We start from the raw sequence: 19879 nt of genomic DNA on the forward strand, positions 1-19879 counted from the left end.
CCTGTAGTTTACTTATAGCACTTAAAAAGTATATATTTTTTAACAAATTTACAAGATGGAATGCTGGCAGAAAAGACCTATAAAATAAACCCATGCATGCATCCATGAATGAAACATTAAATGTTTAGAAAATACATTTGATACGAATTTGATAGGTTCGATAGGGTTAAAGTAACACTATGCAACAATTTGACACTTTTTGAGGTATGGTTGTATAGGCAACTAGTTTTGGTACCATCCTCAAATTCATTTTGACAGCTTATGGTCATGTGAAGGACAGATAAACAATTGTGTCTTTCCCACTAGCCATCCAGGATATGCCCTATGTAGTTCTGTGTTCCGGGCTGGAACACCTTGCAAAAATGGAAGAAAAGCTTTCACAGCATGACAAAAGACACCAGTTAGTGTGTTGGCAGGCTTCTATCAGTGTCAACTGAGCTGTTGGTGGTGTTTGCAAGGTTTTTGCATGCCTTTTATATAGTTAGCTTGCTAGTTTTGGAACAGAACTCCTTATTGCTGCTTTAAGATAAAGTTCAAACCAACACTGCCACCTAGTGATGAACAATGAACCTGCAGCTTAACGTTTTCACATCTATAAGAGCATGCATACATTTAGCAATACACAACAGCACTACATATTTTATTGTATGCATCTTAGTGTATTGTACTGACTTGCATCGCCCATGTTTCACATAAAACAAATTCGTTTTTGGCATGTAGACAAAAAGTCATGTTAAGAAGCTTTGAGAGATGAAAGGATGCAAACCTCAGGGGTGGTCTTCTTGAACACATCTATGCCCTTAATCACGTTCTTCATGACACTGTCCTTCAGGTCGGCATAGTCTTCATCCGTCAGCTGTATGGACTCCAGCTCAGAGCCACAACTCCGACACACTCCACTTCAGGACATAGGGCAGAGGTCATAGGGCAGAGGTCAAATGGGGTCAACATCCAGCACTGTGAAGGGCTCACCATTTAAAGTAATTATAAAAACTAACACACATAATGTTGGCAGACCATAACATAAATAGGTTTAATCTGATGAGGTGAAACTAAGGTAATAACAACCTGTTACAGGCAACAGCTGGTTAATTTGAATACACTGCAGTGTTTCATTTTGTGTTTGTGTCAAAAAGTAAAATAGAATGTTTGTGGTGTCTTATTTTGACATGCTTGAACTGCATTTTCTCATGATGGTGTTTCATTTCATTTAAATGATCAAGATTGTAAATCTGTTACACCATCCATTCTTTTCAGCTTCATATTCCTCCCTATTCTGGGCTGTGGAGCACAGGGCTGAATCGTTTAGGGTGCTTTTCATTCCCCAGAGCGTACTATGATAATGCAAGATCTATATTTTTTACCTTGGGTTCACAATGGAGATACCTCCAGTCCACTTCTGGTCAGGACGACTGAGAGGAACAGAGATAAATGTGTCATTGCATTGCAATATATAGGAAAATGCAATACAATTATTTTATTATAAGACAGTTGCAGTCATATTTACCTTTCAAACCACTTTCTTATTGTGTTAGCCAGAATCTCGTCTGGATATATCTGGTTGTCTCTCATTTGCTGTAATATGGATAACAGCTCATCGTCGTATTCGTGGTCAGAAACCCCGCCCTCGAACAGATACTTCCAGGTATCCTGGTTAGGACTAATGCCCTTCTCCAAGAGCTGGTTATACAGTGTCCAAGCGGTGGCAGAACTGCCGTGTTTCATTGCAGCAGCGATGGCATTGGCGTAATTCCGAGGAGAGGGCGTGATGATCTTGTTGATGTTCTCAAGGAGAACCAAGGTCTCTTGCCAGCGTTCTGTCTTACTAAAGCCTTTGACCAATAAACTGTAAGCACCCGTATCCAGCGTACGGAACCGACTCTTCATGATGTCGTACACATCGTACATTTCATCCCAGTGTCCATCGTTGACACACAAAGTGAGGTATCGCAAGAGCAACTCATAAGGCACCGTGCCAGTGTCCACAGCGACATATGCCAGGAGGGATTTAGCTATGTTTATATCTGCACTAGCCGACAACATCCCCTCCATCATCCGTAGTACAAAGCGATCGGGTCGCTCGCTACCTTCTTTCATTATTTTCCACTCTGAAGAAGTGAGCGGGTGGTCTGGTATCTCCGCGGCACGTTTTTTCCTACTGTAGTCTGATGGCTCGTCTGTGTCTGAAAAACCAGCTTTCTTTTTCATAAGCTCAGCAGTCCGTCTAGCAGTTCCAGCTGCAAAAACCGACTTGGGAAAAACAGGTCTTTCCTTGATGGCGAAGTCTCTTGATTTGAAAGCTTTCCTCTTATCGACTGCATGATTGTTTATGTTCTTGGTACAAAAGGTGTTTACACCTCCGACCCTAAAACACTGCGACACGTTCTTGTGTGAGAGATTCAATACATTTCTTGAGAGAACTGGGAGCAAATGTTGCAAGCAAACCCTTAGGTTGGGCATCAGCAAGGGGCTCATGACCTGCCCAAACAATTGCTTTCAGGTAGTGTACTACAAAACAATAGCTTTAGCCAGTTCAAAAAAACTGACAGGACAAATGCCAAAGTTATCATTCATGAAAAAAAAACACAAATGCATGTATTTACTTGACACGACAGCATAACATTCATCTAGCTACTTTACTGTACGTGGCTAGCTGTAACTGTTCTACAAACTTTAGATAGCTAGCAGCTAGCTAGCAGCTCCTCACTTAAATGTAGTGACGACATCTCTAATAAGTATGCGCTGTAAACCTGTTTAATATTGGTTACATATAACGGCATTCTCCATTTAATGGTTTGAATCTACGAAGGAAGCTATAATTAAAATAAGAGTTAGCTCACCGCTAAGGGTCTTGTGAAAGCACGCACGGTTACGTCTGGCATTTGTGACGTGACAGGTGGCGCAGTCAGAAGACGTCACTAAAAATTCTCTGCAAAACCAACCAACCTGTACGTTAACGTCAAGCCAAAACATCTCTCGTCATGCAGACATGTCGAATGATAAACTTGCGCACTGGAAGGATCTCTTAAGAAAAAGGCTGGATAATTCAAAAAAAGGTAACACAACTGATATTATCACTGGTCATTAAAATGTACTTTTAAAGTAATGTTCTAAATACTGTAGTGAAGCAAGCTATCTAGCTAGTAATGCTGTATAACTTCTACAAGCTAGCTAATGCTAAGTTAATGTTATCAATTTACCAGGTAACTTTGTGGTTCACCGGTAAGTAGGTATATAACATACACACAACAACACAATGCAGCCACGTTAACAGATAATTTCCTAAAATGATTACATAGCTTTATCATAGTTATGTGGCTATTCCATAGGCTATGGTAAAAGGCTATGCAACATGTCATCATAGCTAGCTCTGTTTGGTGGTAACGTTAACAATGTTGTATGTATCCACTCAGTAAGGGTCTCTTGGGATGCTATGGGGTCTGGTATGCAACGTGAATGCAGAAGTGGCTTGATTGCTTGTGTTTATTCTTGCAGATGAAAAGACTGAAGAGGAGAAGAAGGCAGAAGAAACAGAGCTGTTTACTAAGTATTACACCGAATGGAGAGGAGGAGGGGAACGAGACAGCTCTTATAAGACCATACCGCGCTTCTATTACAGGGTAGGCAAACACTATATTAAAATCGTAGCGACACCATCATGACAGAATTTAGATAGCGAGCATATTGATGATGACAAGGACGAAGTCGTTGTGTGTTAAACTGCAGTGAAAGACTCCATATTCAATGATAATACGGATTTAACTCACAATGTATTGTAGCTTCCCGCTGAAGATGAGGTTCTGCTGCAAAAATTAAGAGAGGAGTCCAGGGCAGTCTTTCTACAGAGGAAGAGTCGAGAACTGCTGGATAATGAGGAGTTACAGGTGAGTCGTTAAACTTTGTTAGAAGTTCACATGGTAGTTAGAGAAGTTGTGACGTCTTCACAAAAAGTATTTCTGATTTTGTTGGCTCTAAAATAGGGTAATGGGGGATTAGAATAATACAAATAAAGTGTCATGTGGTTTAATTTGATCCACAACATATTTCTAAGACATCACTCCATGACATGATATTTGTTTTAATGCTGTGCATATCTGTGAAATTGCTTCCCCAGAACCTATGGTTTCTGTTGGACAAACACCAGGTGCCACCAGCAACAGGAGATGAGGCTATGATCACCTATGAGAGCTTTCTCAAAGTTGGAGAGAAGGCCGGAGTCAAGTGCAAGTAAGCTCTTACTTAGTAAATAAAATGTATATGTATATAAAAAGCCTGATATTATTGTGCTAAAATGGATATATTTTGAGGTAGGACTAAGATGGGATTAGACGGGAAGGTGGCTGAATGGATAGATAGGATGATCCCACTGATCTGTAGGTGATGACGACGATGGTTATTACTACTACTACTGCTGCTACTGCTACTGCTACAGATGATGAGTGAGCTCCTCTTTTTTTTCTGTACAGACAATTCTTCACTGCTAGAGTGTATGCCAAACTCCTTCACAATGATCCATATGGAAGGATATCAATTATGCAGTTTTTTAACTACGTCATGAGAAAAGGTATTGTATATTGGCATACAATCGTATCACACGTCCAGTAGTAATAATACTAAAGATCCGCTTATGTATTCCAAGTATTACAGGATTCTAAAATGATTGTTCGGTCATGTTATGGTTCAAGTCACTATTTTTATCTTGCAGTTTGGTTGCATCAGACGAGGATCGGCTTAAGTCTGTATGATGTGGCAGGGCAGGGATACTTGCGTGAGTCTGTACGTACCCACAACTTGGCTGTTTGTATCTCATCTCTGCTTTTGTCTCTCTGGTTGATAAATAAGTGGAGGAAATGAAGATCCATTATGGACTATTAAAGACTTGATAGATTGCCATATCTTAAGACAACACAGAAAAAACTTGATATACTGAAGTTATACTGCACATTAACCACAACAAAATCATTTTTATATTTTATAAACTATATTTTGTTATAATTATTGTTTGTTGATTCACCTTGATTAGCAGGGCTTTCGTGTCTGTCCATCTGTTATTTGTTCTTGAACAGCTCAATCAGAATGGTTGATTCACACAGAGTGCTCTGATACTACTGACACATTGTCTCCTTGTGGTGTGTGTTTTTTTCCTCTGTGTTGCATGTAAGGACTTGGAGAACTACATCCTCGAGCTGATTCCCACCCTGCCCCAGCTGGATGGTCTGGAGAAGTCTTTCTACTCCTTTTATGTCTGCACGGCTGTCCGCAAGTTCTTCTTTTTCCTAGACCCACTCCGCACTGGTATGCGTTTCCTCACTTGAGCCCCATTAATGTCTCTTATGTCTTGGTGGTTCTGCTTTGGATTCTATGCTCTGTGTTTATTTGATAGAAGGTGAAGGATTTCCCTTGTGCCAAGAATGACTAATCATGCTCCAATCAAAAGCTTTAGTTTTTAGTTTCAGGACATTGGCATGTCCAGCTTATCCTGATTATCAGGACAGAAAATAAACTTTGTCCCGAACTGAATTGTGTGTAGAGGGAGATTTTCCAGCTCATTTGCACAGACTGACCAAACTTAAATAGACAAAGTTGTGTCGCTATTCCTGTCTCATCTAATTCTGAATTCCAGGTAAAATAAAGATACAGGATATCCTGGCTTGCAGTTTCCTGGATGACCTTCTTGAGGTACTGAATGAATACATTTAGGTAAATGCTGAAATTGTCTTAACACTGGAAAGTCATAACACTGTTGTCATGTTTGTTATGTTTTATTATTTATTGCAGCTGAGGGATGAGGAGTTGTCCAAGGAAAGTCAGGAGGCTAACTGGTTTTCAGCACCCTCTGCTCTCCGAGTATATGGTAAGCTTTGAGAAGAAAGGCACTAGTAGCACCAGAGTGCTATTTGTCGTTAAACCTTTAAAAAAAAATCATAATTATGTTCCCACATGACCGCATACTGACTGGTTGCCATGAACTTCCAAATCTCAAGTTTGTACATGCATACCTGTTCATGTGGGCTTCAATGTAGAATTTAAACGAAAATAACATGCGTCTTTCTTTTTCTCAGGTCAGTACCTGAACCTAGATAAAGATCACAATGGCATGTTGAGCAAAGAAGAACTTTCTCGCTATGGTACTGGGACACTAACCGGTGTCTTCCTTGATCGTGTGTACCAAGAATGCCTGACTTATGATGGGGAGATGGTAAGTACACACACACACACATAAACCACTTTTAATCACATTGCAAACAACAGTATAAATTACAATGTTACAGGACAAAGTTACAATATATTTGTGAAATATGCCCAAAGATCGCATGGACCTTTAAAATGTTTCAAAGTTGATGTTCTCCAATTTGTGCTTTTCTGTACGGTTAGACATTCTGAACAGTGCTGTTTACTACTGGTGTTTTTCTAACTTCACCTCAGGACTATAAAACATACCTGGACTTTGTGTTGGCTCTGGAGAACCGGAAAGAACCCGCGGCACTGCAGTATATCTTCAAGCTGCTGGACATGGACAACAAAGGCTACCTCAATGTGTTCGCGCTCAACTACTTTTTCAGAGTAAGGAGTGACACACCCCTACACCCCTCTGTACTCTTTTCAATGTGTGTACGAAATAAGATAACAAATATTGTTGAACTACATAATTGATCTGTGTTTATTTTTTGTCCAAAGGCTATCCAAGAACAGATGAAAATACATGGACAAGAGGCGGTGTCCTTCCAGGATGTCAAGGTAGATACAACTGTGTTTTTTAAAAAAAAAAATGTATTAGAATGGTATACTCCATGGTTCCTGAACACAAATTAATGTCTACCTTTAAAGATAGTTCTCATATCTCTGAGATGAATGATTATTTTAAAGCACAAAGTGTTTTGTTCCTCCAGAGCCAAATGTCTATAGTCTCAGAGAGAATCCCTTCTGGATGAATATTTACTGTTCCAACTCAACTGTGACAGTGGCATTTCAGACTGTAACAATGCCCTCCCTGTGACTGTAACTGCAGGATGAGATCTTTGACATGGTAAAACCCAAGGATCCATGCAAGATCACCCTACAGGATCTGGTGAACAGCGGTCAGGGTGATACTGTGAGCAGCATTCTCATTGACCTCAACGGCTTTTGGACCTATGAGAATAGGGAGGTTTTGGTGGCCAATGATGGCGAAAGTAACACTGGCGATATTGATGACACATGACCCCTATCAACAAGCAGAGCAGGCCAGCATTGGGGAAAACATTAAAACCGTTGTCTTATTTTTCATATAACATGACAGAAAAGGAACTTGAATGTTTATCCTGGTGTGTGTGTGTATACAAACTTTTCCTTTTTTGTGAATGCAAACAAAAAAGAAATGTATTTCTATTGAATTTACAAAAATGTTTTATTAACATAAATAAAAGCAGCTTTTTTTACTTCAAATTGCAGAAATGTGTCGTGATTACATCAATAAGCAAAGGATTTTTCATGTCCGTGACAAATTCATTCCTTCAGTTGAAAATCTCAGGTGATAACACTAGTTACAGTAAAGGCATCCTATACTCTTCCATTCCAAATCAAGACCAAGATTCAGATCAACATAATCATTTTGTCTATGTAAATAAAAGGAAAGAGAAACTAACAAACAAACAAACAGGCTACCTACAGATACCTCGTAATTCCATAAGGTTACATGACCTAATGAGAACATCTGATGGCAAATATTCAATAACTGACAGTCCAGAAATTACATGAAGATTGACCTATGTATAAAAGGCAACATGGTACAGTTGCTCTGTTAGTATACCCATGGCTTCAACATATTTTAAGTGTAATCAAATTACCTGAACATGCCCTTGGATAGGAAACAGCAAATTAGGCCATGAAAATCTTACAGTTTATGAAGTGTATTTTCTCAAACTCTGCACTTTTAAACTGATTCAGCCTATTTTGACAGAGACACAAATTAATGAATTGTAGGCCAACAATAAGTACCTTTAGAACTGACCAAAAGTCAACACTTTCATACAAATCAATAATCATATTTGCCATGCATCAACAAAGCATCATACATAGAAATATATTACATTACTTGCATAGAAAAACTTGTAAAAAAAAAAAAGCCATAATAGACAGTAATTACACTACAGCTTGGCGCTCATAACATTACCGAATCTCTTCACAGTGCTGTTCATAGCACATTTACATAATTTCCCTGGACAGGAAGCTAAATCTTCAGTACATCCCTGCACTACACTTCATTCCTAAACTGGATTATGTTCAGAACAAATCCACAAATCTACAAATGGCAAAGGAACAAAAAAAGGGACCATAAACTAAAAGTCTGTTTAATAGAGGATCTTAAGAGGGGAGGGGGGCTGGGACATGCACAGCATCAGGTGCTGAATGAGGCTCCTGCTCCAGCTCAAATGTGACGTTCACAAACGAGGCGCTGGTCTCCGGCTGCTCCATCCTGGGCAGCTGACCCTCCTGGCTCACTTGCCCATTGAAGTGCCTCTCTGCCTCCTCAGCAAGCTGGTTCTCTTCTTCCTCCTCCTCCTCCTGCGAATTACAATTATCAGAGAGGACTTTGAATATACCATGTGCCTGTACAACGAGTGGGGGGATGGCAGTATTTAATTGTCCTCTTGGCCAACCAACCTAATTTAAGACAGATGTATGAAGTAGTGATATGTTTTGTGAGCCAAGCTTGACCATGGTTCACTACAATATAATTACTGCTCACCTCCTTTTTCATTCTATAGTATTCATCGATGGCATACTGATACTTCGGTGATGTTATGCCCAAGATCGAAGCCAGTCTCTCGCCAAGGTAATCGCACACTGTAACCCACAAATACCAAGAAAACACTTGTCAGATAAAGCATCAGGTCCCTCATGAACCAAAAACATATTAAGGAGAAAATATTTTAAATCAACATTTGAATGATCAATTAGGAAGGAGGGGAAAAGCAATGCATAGATGGAGCACCGCAACAGTTAAGTCCACTGTGATTACAAATGGGCCTACCTGAAACTGTTGAGGTAGCCATTCTCCACATTTGAAACCACACATACGGGCCCCATGTCAGTGTTGACTGCAATGAAAAACGCATTCAAGTTTCCATTCAAACTTACAGCATCACGTAGTGTGGTTGTCGCAAGAACAAACGCAAACATAACTCACAGGGTCAATTATAGTCATGGTATTCTTTTTCTTAGGCTCTTCCTCCTCCTCTTCATCAGTACTGTATTCCTCCATCGTCTCCCCACTGGCAAAGTATATAGTTCTGCGGGGAACCTTCTGCTTTTTCAGGCCCAAATCACCGAGCTCCACATTCTCAAAATCCTTTCCCACATTGGGAGTCTAAACAAAAACAAACGCATTTCATTAAACTGAACAACCCTGTCTTGCGTCACCACAGAAGCGATCTTTACTTTACAAACATGTAAAGTGTAAGTACATGTACTTATTTCAAAACTGTCTTAATAACCGCACAAACTAACCGCACACACACACACACACACACACACTACAACCTCCGATGTTCCCACGGAAAAGTTAGCGACCAACAGGTTGTCATCTTGTGACGCGTTGCCTGTTGGCGCTATGCAAACAATACAGTAAAACACCAGCTAGCTGTCTCAACAATAATGTAGCTAAAATTAAATGAAAACATCCCGTCTCTGAATGGAAGTACGAAAGATATCACACATGCTAGGTATAATAAATTGACAAGCACCAATATCCCATCATCGTCTTCCAAAGGCTGTAGTGGACTACACAGATTCTGAAAATATTGTTTCTAAAGGCTAGCTGAGACAAGGAAATAGCCTGCAAGCTAGCTGGCTAGCTACTTTCCATAACATTAATGTTAGAAACAGCCGAACGGCAAGGTAGAATGTTTTATGTATCTACCTCATATGTAAATATTAAGTGAAATACAAACGACAAAATACCTTCTCTTTGTCCATAGTTTGGCCCACGGATACGTTAATGTTTGTAAGGTAAAGTGACAATTCGGCCATCTCCACTTCCTTTTCCACAACCACCGTTAAACTCTACCGATGGTTAGCTAGGTTTGCTACCTTCAGAAAAAAACCGGGGGGAGGACGTATCCGTGTTGGAAGTGACGTCTGTGACATGACAAGTCTAGTTTAAAAAGTCGCTCTGGCTCAGCTCAGCACATGTGGATATTGGCTTTCTGTGAATATAATGTGTAACCAAATAACCACATTATTTGATTCACTGGACATTGCAAGTCAAATGTCTATTGTATTGAGACAGCTGAGACCATTTAGGATTTAAGAGCGGTGTTTTCAACCCGCCTTATGCTATGATCAAGCAATTGTGTCATTGGGTGAGGAGTGATTCACAATATTCAGAGAGTGTGCATTTGATTTTACATTAGAGTGACGACTTGCTATTCTCAGAGCCGTACTTTGAATAGTAATAGGAAAAGAGGTAAAGACACACAAGCTTTTTGACAGTGCCACGCCCCCTCTACGCAATGAATGGGTCGAGAAGAATACGGTCCGTTTCTTTGACATTTCAAATCAATTTGTGTACATCAACCGTACTTAAAAGGCACATCAAGTAGAGTACAAAACATTGTAGTTTACGGACAACTGTTCTGAAACAAGAAAAAGCCTTGCCTCAGTTAACGGGGAACTGCACGTTGCAAGCACCCCTACCGGTCTTAAATGGTATGGCAAAAATAAGAGCGCAGTGGATTAAACCATTACATGAATATTCCAAAACACTGGACCAACATAAAAATTGGGACAGGGCGAAATAGATTATTTGCTAGAAAGTAATCTCCTGACAATGAAAAACAAAACCATAATTATTTCACCTTGTCCAAATCCTATTGTTAATTCTTCTCATAGTCACCCATCCATTAAAAGAAAGTGGAATGGTCCAATAGTATTGAAAGCAAAGCTGCTGAACGATGTTTGTTTTCTCCATACACGACCAGTAGGGTGAGAGATCTGCACCGTTTGGCTCGTCGTGAAGTCTCGTAGCTAACGGTGCAACGGTTCATTTTTCACCCTTGTCTGAGTTGTTGTAGTCTTGAAGCCAACAGCCATGGCTCTGTGCGGGGGTGTCGGAGCCTTGGCTTTACCCAGTGAGCTTATTGTTCACATATTTTCCTTTCTGTCAGATCGAGACAAGCTTCGGGCCTCGGTCGTATGTTCTCGCTGGAGGGAGTGTCTGTTTTACCCAGCGTTGTGGACAGAGCTAAAGTTGCGTGTCGGTGGAGGGACGAATGGAGGTGGCTCTGGGTCTGAGGAGACCCCCAGATTAGAATTCCTCATGCGCAAGTTTGGTTCCTTTGTGCGTGAGCTGCAGCTGGAATTTGCCCCAGTGGATGGGTACCTAAGCCCATTGCAAGCAATGGAGGGCAGAATGGAACCTGTGGAGAGCGACCCACAGTTTTCTGACCGCTGGAAAGATGCAATGGTCACTTATTTGGATCAGGTGTTATGTGTGCTTCGTAGTCTTCGTAACAACAGGTAATATATTTATCCATACTACTACGTCACTTTTTACTATGATTACTCTGTCAGTTGAGCAACGCCATTTTCTCAATGATGGCATAGCCAGCTTGCTACCAGCTAGTTAGTCAGGAAGCTAGCTAGCTATAAACAAACCCATGTCATTACGTAACCAAGCTATGTCTCTGATAGCTACAGAGCTCAGTGACGCCGCTTAGTTGAGGCATTAACATTACAAGGACAATGTAATGCAAGGACATCACTGTACGATCCCATCACAATAAACTGTAATGTGGTTAAATTGCATTGTTCACCGTTAGCAATGGAACGGCATTTTCACAATGAACGTCATTCCTCTCTGAAAGTGCGCAGACTTCCAGAACGCACGACAGCCGAAGAAAAAATCTTGTAAGCGGTAGAAGCTTTTTTTTCAAGAAGAATCTCACGTAACGATTGTTTTTGTGTTGAAGGAAAAGCCCAGTTTGTTTGGCAAAAAGTATCGGTATTATTGTACTGTCACCGTGGCTGTGAGATAAAATGTATTTTCCTGAAACTTCCCCTGTTACAGCCACATGATATTCTAGTGTTATTTCCAGGCCTGTCTTTTAGCTATGTGAAGTAAGTTCCACATATATGCTGTTCACTCTGGTTTGGAGAGAAAGTTCCCGTTTTTATATTCACTGAGTAGAGGCACAGTATTGAAATTTGATTAGACCATTCACATAGTCAATATATTGCTGGTTGTCATACCAATTAGTGGCCTAATATTTTCCCAATTTAATTGACATAACTATTTTTTATGAATATGTGTGTGTTCTATTTTGTGTCTATCTGCTCTTCTCAAGAAATCTACACAGGTTGAGTCTCTATGGTGACACCTGCATTCTTCAGGATGAGGGTATATTGGACAGCTCCTATCTCCACCAAGTTGATCATGGAAGCAAAAAAATCAAAGAGTAAGTGTATTGTTAACAATATGCTTTTTTTCATGGTATATGTTAGTTTAGTTACCTTTGAGTTTCAGCGCATTTCTTATGGTCTCCTGTGTTCTTTCTCTCTTTGTTCCATCTGCCTTCCTCATCCATCGTCTCTCTCTCCTCACTTCGGTTTTTAAGAATCCAGCTGCTTTTTGAGGAGATCCTGTCCAACAGCAGACAGATGAAGTGGCTTTCCTCCGCCTTCATGCTGGGCGTGGTGACCCCCTGCTCCTTGGTCTCACTCTCCAACCCCAGTGCCAGTTCCCTGGAGCACCTCAGCCTGCTGGACAACCAGCTGCCCAGCCTTCTGGCCCCCGTGGAGCTGGACCGACTGGTGCACCTGCGCTCGCTGGCGCTCGACTTCAGCGACTTCTCCTCCGACATGTGCTGCCTCCTGGCAGGCCAGGACCGGGCCCCGCTGCACCGCATCTCGCTCCTGCTCAACGGCGCCGCCCTGGAGGCCAAACCGCTGGACGGCACCGTCAGCGAGGACGACTGGAAGGCGCTGGTGCGACGCGGCGGCAACCTGCGCGTCTACATGATGGCGCTGGACGTGTGCAGCCAGAACCTCCTGCGCGTGCTCAAGCCCAGCATGCCCCTGGAGCGCATCCACCTGGACAGCTACAGCACGCCGGTGACAGATGGCACTGTGGAGCTCATCTCCCAGCAGTACCACAAGACGCTCAGCCACTTCGTGCTGATGCGCGACGACTCCGGCTTCCCCGACCTCAGCATCAACCGCAATGAGGATCCGCTCGTGCTCCTAGCCTGGCGCTGTGTGCATCTGGCCGTTCTTATCATCCATGGTAAGATGGACATTCATTTCTTTGATTTGGTTGAACGAGGCCTTGACCTGTTTTTTTTTTAACTGTGTTAGTCCAGCCGTCATTACTCTCCCTCACACACTTCACACGCAAAAAGAAAAGCAACTGTCAGGTGTGTAGTATTCATTAGCTACAGTGTTAGCCTACCACTAGGGCAATACTCTCTAACATGTCACCACTGCATCTTAAGTCTTGGCCAGCCTCTCTTGCTCACATTATAAACGGCAGTAGCAGTGTCAGCTGAAAATTTTAAATCTTGGTGATCTACATGTAAATGTAATACCATGGTCGCTGAACTGACAGGGAACTGCTCTCTATGTTGGTGAAATCACATTTCATACAGCTTAGACTGATAAACTTTGTAGGTCTTATGTAGAAACCCGGCTTGTTTTACTCCCCCAACAACGCAATGGAGATGCCGTTCAAGCAGCGTTTTTTTTTTTTAATTTTCCACTGGCCTTGAAGCACAAAATGGCAATACTTTGGAGGACTGGAAAGATAATCCCTCATTAACATTTCCTAGTTTTTCTCCCCTCATTGTGAAGTAGAAAGAAGTGAGCAGTGAAACTTCGAAGTTGAGTTCTACTTTGGCTTGTTTGTATTCTGGAATGAGGTTTTGAAACTGATGTTTGCCCAGGTGTGCTCCATAGTTCGTAATGGGCAACGGCTGATCAAGGTAGGGGAAGGGTAATAGAGAAACATTTTGGTATCACCTTATCAACAGACACAAATTACAACTCCCTCAATGACTTCCTGTGTCATTAAATCACTAACTCACTCACATTGTCCTTTCTTTCTTTCTTTTTCTTTCTGTCTCTCTTTCTCTCTCTGTCTCTTTGTCCTTAGGTTACACGGTGTGGTCCCACAACCTGGTTGCCATCTCACGCTTGCGCGGCTCCAACCTGAAGGTGCTGGCCGTATCCGAGGAGAGCATCGACTTCGACCCGGACCAGTCGGTGTTCATCGAGGGCGACCCCGTCCACAACCTGGTGAAGGAGGTCTCCCTGGGCCTGGGCCGCGTGTGGCACCCTTCCCTCGACACCAGCGTGGTCCTCAGCGAGCCCACCCAGCACTTCCACCGCGAGATGCAGAGCTTCAGCGAGGGCATGTGAACGCACCCAACCCACGCACGCACGCTCGCCTGCAAGTCCCGCCTCTTCCCGTTTCTCTCTCTTTCTCTCTCTCTCTCGCTCTCTCTTCTTCCTCCTCCTTCATTCCCCCTCTCTCACACAACTCCCAACTACGCCCTACCCTAACCCCATGCCCTGTGCTTGATGGTATACCTTTCACCTTTATTCAGTCCTGTTTCCTTTGATGTACTTTTTTTTTCCCTCCTCTGTTTTACTTGCGGGTTTCTTCTCATTTTACTATTATGATTTTTTTCTCTCTCCTATAGTGTGACAAATAATCCTTTATATGTGCTGTGTTTATTCAGTATTAGCACTATATTAATATCTCTCTGTATATCCTGCTCATTAATAGGAGAGTATAGTTGGGTATCGATTTAGTAGCTAATTGAGTGAATGGTGATGAGGGGCTCAATGTTGTGTGTGTTTTTTGTTTTTTATCCTTTTTTTTGGATATGCCTAGCTTACGATCGATCGTACAGTGAGCGGTTTTTGTTTTGTATTTTCTTTCTCTATTTTGCTTTAGTCATCTGTCGTCTTTGACTTTCTTTTCTTTTGTTTTTGTCAGAGTTTGGTGTTACCATACAGACAGAGAACAGAACCATCACTTTTTAAATTTATCTTGGCTCATTTTGCAAAGACAAGATCCTGTGACCCTTTTCACACCCCCTCCTTGATTTCTTTTAAAGGGAGATTAGTCTTCCGGGCCAAGGGTCAGTACTGATGAAAAGTTGCAAAGCTCTTTGCAGCCTTCCTCTCTGTTCATCTGTTATTTTTGTAAATGTGTCTCTCTTCCTTATTTTGTTTTCCTTCTAGAAGTTATGATGATGATGATGATGCTGATAATGACATTGATGTTATTGTTGTAGTAGTAATAGTTGTTGTCATTGTTGGCTACATTCGGGACTTAAGATCCTGCTGGTTTTTCCCTCAGACTGGAAGTACGGTAGATACACAGGTCTGCTGGTGAAAGAAAAAAAAAACACACACGCACACACACACACACACACACACACTCACATGATAGTGGAGGGTTTCAAACTCCTGCGTGCCGCAAGTCCTTCCCAGCACTTTACCTATGGGGGCTAAGCGTTAGCAAAGAACTAGCTGCAGGTTTTTTGCTCTCAAACAACAACAACTAAAAGAATAAATCCTCTGTCCGTCTCAGGTAGGCACAAACAGGACGATGACGAAGATCTAGATGATGAAGATGAATGAAACAATCAGCTACTCTTGTCAGTTTTATCTGTTCTTTTTAAAGTCACAGTTGCCTTGGACCCCCCCCCCCTTGTTTTCTTTATCAGAGTTTTTACTCTTGGATTCAATCAATTCAAAAATGTCACTTTTGCCCGTTTCTCTCTCCTCAGACCAGTCATAGGGTAGACATTAGTGTGTTGCACTACAGTGTAGACGCATACTCAGTAGAGTAATCCTGTCTTGGTCGTTGCTGAGGGCAAAATCGTGCATGTGCTGGGTTGAATCCAGGCCTGTGTTACATCTTTTGTGGGTGTGTGTATGTGTGTGTGTGGTGGCTAGAGGCTATTTGTTTGCTTGTTCCATATCTCAGGATTCCTGCACTGCGATACTTTTTGTTTTTCTGTAATGGCTTTTGTGAAGGCTGGTTGTTGAGGGAGCGCGGTTGGTCTAGAGATGTCCGAAACGCGAGACGTGTTAAGGAATTGTGAGGTTGTAGGATAGCGAAGGAGGAAAAAATACGAAGCTCTTCCAAAAGAGTGCTCTTCAGGGGGATGTTTGTTTTTCTTTAAAGAGAAAAAAAAAGTTCTCTGTCCCTCACGTTGTTTCTCAGCTCACTCCTTCTCAGTTTACTGCTTCTTGTTATTTTTTTTACAAAGTTGTCATCATCAGTGTTGTGTGTGCTCAGTGCTTTTACCTGAGATGTGTTATCTCTTGCGCATATATATATATATATATATATTTCTTTTTAACCAGAAGAAGTTACTAGTGGTTGCTTGCCTAGCGTTAGAAAGTGAATGTGAAGCTCAAGCCTTTATTTTAAAAGAAGAGGAAACCTCTTGCTCTGCAGAGGAGAGTTCCTGACCCTTCCACACCTCAGCCCGCTCCTCCCGGTCCTTTGATGAACGCATATCTCCGGTCCTTGCCAGAGCGAATCCAATCGGAGCGCAAGGCAGAGTGTTTTTCAAGGGAGAGGTTAAGCTTGGTGCTTTGGTTTAGAGGATGCCTTGAGGTCTATGGCCTTTTTTAAAGAAATGGCCGGAATTACCAAAGCGAGTACTTCCATAAAGAAGGAAGGAATGAAACTTGTATGCAGGTGAGGGGAAAGAGAAGTCCGTCTTCCCTAAGAACCGTGAGGAACGTGGTTAGTGTAAGGCCAGCTGTGAAATGACGCAGACAGTAAGAGACGACTCGACACTGCATGCCACTAATGAGGAAGTGAGGCCAAGTGCAAATATCCTTCTCTGGACGAACGTGCATTTTATGTTCTTTGCCTGAGATCTAGAAAAGGTGCAATTTAAGAGAAAAACATATGCATGCAGAGAGAAGAATCGCAGTAAGTTCATTTGAAAGCCCTGTTTCTATTTTAGTACTACACCAAAAAAAAAGGACATTTCATTGAGATTTCTATATTTTGATCGGATGATATATTTTGGTCATCGCTGATGAAGAGTGGCTATAGACTGAAGATTGAGGGATGAGACTGTGTCTGTCGGTTGTTACAATATGTGAACTGCTAATGCATAAACTGCTACTCCATGCTGTGCCTGAAACCCAGAATAGCTATCATTTCAACTTCACGAGTTCTCAAAGGTTGTTAGTGGAGTTAAAGTCTACATCAAGTGTTGGACTATCGTTACAAAGGCAAAAGGTTGTCAAAGCATCAGTGAAAACATTTTTTTACTTTAATTTCCACATTTTTTTTGCTCTTTTTGTGTTTGAAGATTTCTTCTTGGTGTGCATTTGTGTGCGTGTTTTATTGTAAAATGATTCAAAAAGTGTGTAGATCAAGCGGTGAGCGTGTGTTTGTAAGAGTGTATGCGCGTGTGCGACTCAGTATATAACAAGAAGAAAAACAAGGCGTACCACTTTCTCAGCAGTGAACAGGAATCAGTTTTTCTCAGGGTAACTGTCCGGCAAGGAGCAGAGCGGAGGGGTGGTTTTCAAAAGCTCAGGCCTCTTAACTACGAGAGAGGAAAAAGTTACGAGAATAAAAGTCAAACAAAAACAACAAAAAAAAAAAAAAACACAAACAGCTTCTCAAAAAGTCACTGGATTTTAAAGAAATATTCTGTCAGCATGTCTGCGTCCGCTGCCAAAGATTATGGTGATGCATAGAAAAAAAACCCTTCATGAAGTGCCCACCTGCAGGCATAAGGGCCGGGGCCAACAGCTTCTCGGGTCCGAGACGTACTGCTATACTACTACTTATACCACATCTACTTTTAGAGTTTGATAACGTGCTGAAGTGAGGAGCAAAAAGTTGGGCCACGTGTCGGTTTGTCGCAGCTGTGCTGTGACTTTTTGGGTCAACAACAACAAGTAGATCTCTTAACAATGCACCTGTTTCACTGTGAAGAGTGAATGTAACTTAAGATTTAAAAAGAAAGAACTTATTGATGAATTTCAAATCAAGGGTTGGTTCTATCAGACCCACAAGCTGCTATGAGACGTGTGAGGAACATTCCACTGGGGAGTTTAAAAACAAAACGAAAACATGGCCAAATGTCTGCATGAAATGACTTATTTTTTTACTATTTTATTCTTTTTTTTCTCTCTCTTTTGTTTTGTTTTCATTTTTGTGGGGGTTGGATTGAAATGGGATCCATTAGTAAATGACTGGTCTGCAAGGATAAAACTATTGAAGTGTGAAGTCTCTGAGACCTGGTTTGTTGTATCGATCCCTGCCTGCCTGCCTGTCACCATGTGCCGAGGGCATTTTAAGAGGGATTGCGTGTTACTCGGGAAAAGTTTTTGGACCAGTTGATTGTTACAACTCCATTGGATCCCCGAGTTATTTTCATGAGGTGTTTATTTTCCTTTTTTTTCTTCTCTTTTTCAAATTTATTTTAAGTAGAAGATGTTTGTATGCATTTACAATCCAAATCTCTCTCTCTCTTCATCTCTATTGTCACAAAGGAGAAAGCTGTAAAAAAAAAAAACACAGTGGGCTGCTCGGAAGCCATCTTTGAGAGTCAACTCAAAAACTGTTGCCTGTAAAAGCTCCATCGAGCGCCAATAGCTACCTTACTGTTATGAAAGTGACCTCATGCCAGCCTTAAGAAGTGAGTGGAGAGAAAACACATAAGTGAAATAAGCTTGCAGTCCAGGTTGTGACCATGCATCTCAGTGGAGGTGACTGTAAAGAGTCTCGTCTTCTCGGTTGCTTTTATTTTTTTTCGACAACCAGTTAACCCTTGAGTCACCTTAGACAGCTCCACTGTTGGTCCAAGACATCAAGCTTGCCACAATCTCCTCTCCAGCAGGCTGGCTAGCATGTACAGCAAAGTCAATAACTATGCAAGTGGAATGCATATAATTCAGTGGCTCTTAACTCTTCTTCTTCTTTTTTTTCTTTCTTTCTTTTCTTTCTTTTTTTTCCCTTTTACTGTCACTCATAAATGGAAATAACTTACTGCAGTGATACTTGGCCTTATTATTATTGCTATTATTATTATTATTATTATTATTTTAAGATCTTGATTCTTCGGAAGCCAACTCCGTTTCAAGGGCGACCGTGGGTACAGACATGGTCTCCATGAGACCGGCCAGCCGGCCCCAGTTCTAAGAGGTACGAATGTTGTGCATTTGTTTAAAATCAGGACAGTTTGCAATAAAGCAGTGGCCAACCGTGGGTGCACTAGCAGTGCTGAGACCTGGCTGCTACCTTATAAACTTTTCGGGGGTGAGGAAGTTTGAAAATAAAAAAAATAAAACTTAAGGAAACTTTACAGTGCATAAGAAGGTGTGTGTGTGTGCATGTATATGGATATATATATCAATGTATGTTTATATACATCCACACCTCTATGCTACATCTGTCCGGGTTCTATTTATGAACATGACAAGAAGTTTATAAGCATTGTTGTTTTGCAAAAATGGTTTTACCATCTTAAATGTTTAATATTAGGGCAGGTGTGTTCTGTCTTTGTCTCCAGTGAGCACATAGCATTGGATTTTATATGTACATCTGCAAATGGGGAAAAACCAATTCACCGGCACAGGTGTGAAAATGCCAGGTGTGGAGAGATTTCATTGATTGGAGAAGTGATCTGATGTTCCACAATAACGAAGGAGAAAAACCTACGATTAAAAAAAACCTGACACATATTGGGCAAACCAGCCGAATGTTGATTTTTGAATCAATGTTGAATGAATGCATTTTCTTTTAATCGGTGAAATAAAAGCATTAAAAATATTCCTGTGTTAATGTCATTTTTTCTTTCAAAGTATTGTCGATTTGTCAAGTCTTTTGTATAGATATTTTACAGTGGCA

At 41.4% G+C, this 19879-nt stretch overlaps 4 protein-coding genes across 5 annotated transcripts in view; 2 read left to right on the plus strand and 2 right to left on the minus strand.

Annotated features, from left to right (window-relative positions):
* Positions 1 to 2715, minus strand: part of prorp (protein only RNase P catalytic subunit) — a 12766-nt gene extending 10051 nt beyond the window's left edge. The window contains exons 1-3 of the mRNA XM_012826835.3: positions 1508 to 2715; positions 1365 to 1412; positions 767 to 899 (exon numbers count right to left, since the gene is read on the minus strand). Coding sequence (XP_012682289.2) covers positions 767 to 899; positions 1365 to 1412; positions 1508 to 2475 — 1149 coding nt within the window. The 5' untranslated portion in view covers positions 2476 to 2715. The remainder of the gene's footprint in view (positions 1 to 766; positions 900 to 1364; positions 1413 to 1507) is intronic.
* A 177-nt stretch (positions 2716 to 2892) lies between these two features.
* ppp2r3c (protein phosphatase 2, regulatory subunit B'', gamma) lies at positions 2893 to 7393 on the plus strand. Of its 2 annotated transcripts, none has more exons than XM_031580080.2 (13): positions 2893 to 3056; positions 3496 to 3620; positions 3780 to 3884; positions 4115 to 4227; positions 4467 to 4564; positions 4706 to 4776; positions 5163 to 5295; positions 5624 to 5679; positions 5779 to 5854; positions 6063 to 6199; positions 6427 to 6564; positions 6679 to 6738; positions 7010 to 7390. In XM_031580080.2, the coding sequence occupies exons 1-13, from the start codon at positions 2990 to 2992 to the stop codon at positions 7199 to 7201; spliced, it is 1371 nt and encodes a 456-aa protein (XP_031435940.1). In that variant the 5' UTR covers positions 2893 to 2989; the 3' UTR covers positions 7202 to 7390. The 2 variants fall into 2 exon arrangements, with proteins under 2 accessions (XP_031435940.1, XP_031435939.1); XM_031580079.2 differs by lacking the exon at positions 2893 to 3056 and adding an exon at positions 3111 to 3222 and having other exon boundaries at positions 7010 to 7393.
* On the minus strand, positions 7369 to 10097 carry fam177a1 (family with sequence similarity 177 member A1). The gene is made up of 5 exons (XM_012826838.3): positions 9943 to 10097; positions 9170 to 9349; positions 9014 to 9080; positions 8729 to 8826; positions 7369 to 8544 (listed from the first exon to the last, which is right to left on the minus strand). Exons 1-5 carry the CDS (start codon positions 10009 to 10011, stop codon positions 8344 to 8346), a joined length of 615 nt encoding a protein of 204 aa, XP_012682292.1. The 5' UTR covers positions 10012 to 10097; the 3' UTR covers positions 7369 to 8343.
* Positions 10098 to 10928: 831 nt separating this feature from the next.
* Positions 10929 to 19801, plus strand: LOC105899637 (F-box only protein 33). The gene is made up of 4 exons (XM_012826836.3): positions 10929 to 11499; positions 12327 to 12437; positions 12597 to 13264; positions 14129 to 19801. Exons 1-4 carry the CDS (start codon positions 11072 to 11074, stop codon positions 14392 to 14394), a joined length of 1473 nt encoding a protein of 490 aa, XP_012682290.1. The 5' UTR covers positions 10929 to 11071; the 3' UTR covers positions 14395 to 19801.
* Positions 19802 to 19879: the final 78 nt, after the last annotated feature.

This window comes from Clupea harengus, chromosome 14 (assembly GCF_900700415.2).
Source record: "Clupea harengus chromosome 14, Ch_v2.0.2, whole genome shotgun sequence".
In the NCBI taxonomy this organism is placed as follows: Eukaryota; Metazoa; Chordata; class Actinopteri; order Clupeiformes; family Clupeidae; genus Clupea; species Clupea harengus.